The sequence below is a fragment of the Parasteatoda tepidariorum genome, chromosome 3, assembly GCF_043381705.1.
Source record: "Parasteatoda tepidariorum isolate YZ-2023 chromosome 3, CAS_Ptep_4.0, whole genome shotgun sequence".
Taxonomy (NCBI): domain Eukaryota; kingdom Metazoa; phylum Arthropoda; class Arachnida; order Araneae; family Theridiidae; genus Parasteatoda; species Parasteatoda tepidariorum.
In genome coordinates, this window is record NC_092206.1 from 27,840,684 (window position 1) to 27,846,850 (window position 6,167).

Sequence of the window (6,167 nt, forward strand, 5' to 3'; positions counted from 1 at the left end):
TCTGCCCTGTTTTTCAAGAACAATGAATTAAAAGTTTAATTTAACTTATTGTAATAGGTATTTTTACTTATTTTTGGTATTAGTTCAGGAAACTAGTTTATTATTTATGTTTATTATTTATGTTTAACAAAAAACATGAAAAGTTTGTCCTTTGAATACAATTATTCACAATGAGGGGGAAAANGGAAAAAAAAAAAAAAAACAAATTTATCACAAAATCTTTATTTTTTTCGATTTAAGTCTGAAATTTTTTCAGCTATGAATCTATTTCTTCTTTTTATATTAGTTTCTATATCTTCAATGCTCATTTTTTTTGCAGCCATATATTCTCTCATCAGAGCTGTAATAGAAAAGAAATATAAGTTAATTCTTACACAAATATATCTTTATTCAAATCTGGCAATTTACTTAAGAAATATGTATTTTTTTAAAGTACCAATTACATGCACCTTCAAATATAATAGAGTTACTAAATAATAATTAGTCATAACAATTTTTTTACTATTACTGAGCTCTTGCTTTTGAATTTGTTTATAGATTTCTTCCTCTTTTAAAAAATAAAGGCTCTAACCAGTTTATTTATCAAAAAAAGTGAAGAATTAAGAGAAAAGTTTATTAGTTATTTTTTTAAACCAGGTTTACTTTGTACCTAAGCAAATGTTCTAATAATACATTTATTAAATTTAAATCATTAAAAATATTTTAGTTAAGTGTGAAGTTGTTTAGTATAATGTCTATTTATCATTCAGTATAAATATTTTACATTTCAACTAGTATAATGAAGAAAAATACTTAATATTACTAATGAAGTAATAATGAATAAATTATTAGTAACAATGAATAAATTATTACTAATGAAGAAAAAACTAAAGAAAATTAAAATAGTGACCATCAAATAGGCAATTTTCAATTCATGTTTATATTGAAAACTATTTTGACCAGCACTTTTACAGAATCTATGACAAGTCACATGCTATTATTTTGTAATTGGATATGGAAGTGAAACATTCTAAATAAACTCCAATAAACTTTATCTGTACTGAAAAAAATAAAATTAAACTTTAGACACAATGAACAAAACTTTTGCAATTTTCTATTTTTGCTCTGGCTTTCATGAATGAATAAATAATGAAAGTGCAGTGATGAGTTAATCAATCATCTGTCAACACTGTGTTAATAGCACAAACAAGTTGTACAAGAGATGTCTGTAAGTTTAATATAAAACTTACAACTTATGACAGTCAACTTTTCCGGTGTAAGCCTCTGCTTGGCTTCCACAGCCCGACTTTCCTCTCCTTCAAGCTTTCTTTTACACCCATTTGTGTTCCTGCACTTGACTCCAGTTGTTGACCTCTCCTTCAAACCATCTGAGGTCCAGATGGCAACGCTTAGGCTTTTTGTAAATTTGCTAACTGAGCTTTCGCCCTTAATAGCTTCCCATTTAGTCCGTTTAAGCGTAATGCAGTTGCCAAATGAAATATCCTAAAATAATTGAATTCAATTATATTATTTAAAAAAATTTAAAACAGTGAATTTTATTATTTTTCTACAAAATGTCAAATTTAAAGAATGTATGAGCAAGATGGTTCAAAGTAAAATAGTTAAGAGGTGCAGTTCCAATAAAGTATAAAATTCCAATGATTATTTGAAAAATCTCAAAGCCCTTTATATGACAATTTTATATTTAAATAATTCAATGAAAATCCTGTATATATATATATACAAAATACTCATTATTTTTAATTTAGTCATGACAATTGCATACCATCTCCCAAATTTACTTACTGTTTTAAAAATCCTTGTAATAACTAAATTAACGCAAATTAAATTTATTATTTTCAATCTTAACTCATTGGAAATTAACTCACCTTCATCCGAAAAGCTGATTGTTTTTTCCCCAAATGTTTACTTATTTATTAAGCAATTAAATTACACAAAAAGACCTCCATAAATGGCAAAATCAAAAACAACCCACAATTGATTATGACGTCACATTAGCTGAATAAAAATGTGCCAAATCCATCCACTAAGGCTTTGTCAATGCTCTTTTACTTTTGATATCATTTATATCATGTGAACATCACTTGCATATTATGAGTAAAATTTATGGGAATTATATTTACGGCTTCGAGAATGCGTGCAAAATGGAAGAAAAATTACGAGAATCCCAGTTTCAGAGTGAAACAAAAGTAAACGTTTTTTGCTTAAAAATAACTTAATAATTAGCACTCTTAGAGAAGATTATTGAAAGAATATATTGAGTTTTAAGGAACTCTGAATGCATTAAGATTTTTAAAAAATTTATTGTAATTTTCCATTTTTTTTTTTTTAAAGCAACACCAAATAGTTAGGATAAATAAGAGTGGTTTGTACACATTTTAGTAAAATACTATCCAGAAACACTATCATAATTTAAAGCTTAACATCACAACCTTCTAAAGCTTTCATAAACCCGATTTCCATTAAATAGATATGATCTAATTTTAGAATTTTCCAACACGTTCTCGCATACAAAATTTTGTAGTTTAATATATATATCAGAGCTCAGTGCAGGTCACTGTAGAAAAAGTAGTGAAAAAAGAGACATTTTTTAAGAAGTAATAAATAGTGACTTAATTTAAAACAGTGTTAATACTCTTGTAACATCCTAATAACCTAAAAATATACAATTTAAATGAAAAAATTTGGTTTAGTAACATTTATTGTTGTAGCTTAATTTGCTGCTTTTGAAATTTTTTTAAATAGAAACTGTTAAGTAATTTTTTTTTTAATTTTTCCAAACTGAAAAAAAAAAAAAACTGCATGCTTAATTTTAGGGCTAAAAGTATTATATTAAAGAAGCAGTAAAAGTACACAATAGAAATATTGTTGCTATCATGTAAAGTCAATACACATTTTAGGGGTACCTTCACAAATTCCACTTTAGGAAAAACTATTTTTACAAAATACTTTCTTAAAATTTTTTTTTTTATCCCGTAAGAAACGATAAATCCATATTTTTGTGTTGATTCCTTCACATAATTTTTAATTTTTGCAAATAATGCCTAAATTTCCATAAATTATGTCTAAATTTTCACAAAATAGGTAACTCTCAGAAAAACCTAGGCCGACCCCTGCATTTATTGAGATGTGCTTCTCTTCAGGAGTCAAAAACCAATGTTTTTTAAATATGATGTGAAGAACTGAAAAAATGTTAACTATTATTGGAACAAAAAATTAAACTTTTGCAGTTAAAAGTGAATTTTGAATAAATCATTTAACAAATTGTTGTAGCTGAAACCTGTTATTCGAAAGCATTTTCCTAAAAAAGCAAACAAAAAAAATTTACATATCAAACAGATTTAGACCATTTTGTAAGAACCTACGTCAGAATGAAGGAAAACAAATTTCTTAGTTGATATTTCGATAATTAGCAAATAAGTGAAACAGCATGAAATTTTATCAAAGTAGTTAACTCAGTATTACCTCAGATAGCTCTTCAAAAACTGGAGTTTCATCAGATGCAGGAACCAGGTTTCCTGAAATTAGGAATAATCACAATGCATTAGTATGAAAATAAAGTTTATTGTAGCAATGTAAAAATACTTTCGTTTCAATATTCATGAAAAGTTTATTAGGGTTCGTAATTGTTACTGATTTAACAAGTATTAATTTAATATGATTGACGCATTAAAAAAAGAGAGCTGGTTCTCCAAAGGCGCTTGACTTTTTTGTTACCTACATTTTAACTTTACCTTACAATAAAGAAAGAAAACTATTCAATATAGCTACTAAAACATGACAAATCATCATTGTGTAAGGGAAATTTTTATTTAAACCAAGACTAACAACTTTTACGAATTTTTTGTAAGTTTGAATTTTTAGTTTTAAGCAGTAGCAAAATTTGTGCTTTTCTCGTATTTTGAATTAATAAATTTAATTTAAAAGTTTTTAAATCACTAGTATATATGAGCAAATTAAAGTTATAATAAAGGCATGATAATCAGATAATAGTTTGTTAGTTAAATACAATAGTGTATAGATGTGTATATTATATAAAAATTATTTATAAGTTTCACATGTTTAGAAAATTTTCTAAAATTTGAAGGAAAAAGAATTTTTTTCTTTTTTTCCAAACTACGAGAATACAAAAAGAAACTGGAAAAGACCAGCAGAGAAAATAGATATATGTATATTGCAAAAGTCATTTGTCAAAGTTAAAGTAATTACCTCGTGCTGAAAGGTCTAAAATTTTTTTCTGCAACTGCCTGTTGAGGTCACGCAGCTGCTGTACCTCAGCATTATCTTTTTTTAAGCTTTCCACCTCCTTCTCCAGTTCCAATATTTTACTTTTCAAATGTTCTTCATTGGATGTTTCTGCAACATATAATTTTTTAAAAAATTACATTGAAACATTAAAATATTAAATAATATTTAGTTTTCAATATTGCTCATTTTCTAAAAGAAAATGTAAACATATTATAAAATAATTGTTAACCTATAATAAAAAATGCAAGTTGGAAAATATAAATAACTAAATTATATCAACCAACCCTCATCGTCATCACTATCATCATCTACAGGACATCTTGGCGCTAAAACAGCCTTAACTGAAGTCTCAACTGGAAATCCCTGCAGGGCTACAGTTGTCTCCTTTTCACTGACTTTATTTAGAAATGGCGACTTAGTTTTGCCAAACACATCTTTCCTGGCATTTATTACGGTTGTTAATAAATCACTTGTTAACTGCAACTGTTTATTAGGAAAATGCTTTTTCTTGTCCTACAATTTAAAAAAAAAAAAAAGATTAAAAATTTTGAATAATTTAATTTTGCTGAGCAATATAAAGTAAAAAAATAAGTAAAAAATAATAAATTTATAATTGCATTCCAAATGCCACAAAATATGCTTTTATGTTAATTTGTGTATTTACTGTCAAATTATTAACAAAATTCCAGTAGAAAATGTTTTCTAAAAAAAAAAGTTTGTTTAAAATACAATTATGATCTGAAGGCAGCAAACAACTTCAGCTAGTAACTTAAAATTCAAAAATGAGCACTTAAACTAAACATTTACTGTCTAGAATACAAAACACAACTAATAATAAAATATAATTATGAGCATAGAGAGAAACATTGTAAAAATAAAAAGAGTTAAAAACCTGCACCTTTTTAGTTATTGGCATTTCGTCTTCAGTCGTTGTTTCTGATAGATCATGTTGGAAAGGTATCGATGGCACAGAAGGCCTTTTATCAAGAAGACTTTGTGTCAAATCTTCCAGAGTGGCTAAACATTTAAATAAAAAAATAATTTATTAAGAAACGAAAATTTAGAAAATAGACAAACTTGCATTCTCTATTTTAAATAAGGCACTTCCCAAAACAACAAATAATGATTGCAAATTTATGTTTCATTTAAATACCTTAAGTTAATAAAATATAAATTTTACAGTCACTTAAGTTAAGGAGTAGAATTTAGAGCAGAACAAAAAAATAAAAAAATTCTTAAAAATAAAATAATAAAACTGATTTTTATAAAGATAAAAAAAAAATAACAGATAGTGATGAAATAAAATTTTTACTTCAATAATAAATGGGGGAAAAAAGAATTGGTTTTGCTATTTGAAGATTTTTAAACTCATTTTAAACTATGTATAGTATTATTTTACTTGTATTATATTAGTTGCATATTTTTAATATACTTGTGGAACAAAATTGAATATTTTTGAATTGTTTACTAAAAATATTAAAAAAAAAGATATGAAATACTTTGCAATGGCTTAGTAACTTTTAATTTGAGTATTAAAATATTATCTAACTTAATACTTTAAAAATATCTAAAAATCTATTTATTTTTTACTTACATAGGTTTCTTTTTTATATCTTACTTACACTCATTAGCTTATCAACCTAACACAGACATAGGTGTACTGTGAGGGAGGCACACATGTTTTTAGAAAACTGTTCATCTATTTTTAAGTATAATAAGAGCCGTCTTAATAGCATGCAGAGCCCCCGGGCACAAAAATGTTTTCCCCCCAGGGGCGCACTCTTGTGTGACGGGCATGGCGCACCCGGGGCCCCGAGCTGGACCCGAGCATTTTTCTATTTCTCTCTTGCGACGGTCCTGTTTTGAGTTTCCGACCTTTTATCCAATGTTTATATTGACCTAGTGGACGAATTTTATTT

At 26.6% G+C, this 6,167-nt stretch overlaps 1 protein-coding gene across 1 annotated transcript in view; it reads right to left on the reverse strand.

The window, feature by feature from the left end:
* Positions 1-206: 206 nt before the first annotated feature.
* The window catches only part of LOC107450113 (BEN domain-containing protein 5), an 8,117-nt gene continuing 2,156 nt past the window's right edge, over positions 207-6,167 (reverse strand). The window contains exons 2-7 of the mRNA XM_016065849.3: positions 5,147-5,265; positions 4,533-4,761; positions 4,210-4,356; positions 3,466-3,518; positions 1,230-1,482; positions 207-340 (exon numbers count right to left, since the gene is read on the reverse strand). Coding sequence (XP_015921335.2) covers positions 222-340; positions 1,230-1,482; positions 3,466-3,518; positions 4,210-4,356; positions 4,533-4,761; positions 5,147-5,265 — 920 coding nt within the window. The 3' untranslated portion in view covers positions 207-221. The remainder of the gene's footprint in view (positions 341-1,229; positions 1,483-3,465; positions 3,519-4,209; positions 4,357-4,532; positions 4,762-5,146; positions 5,266-6,167) is intronic.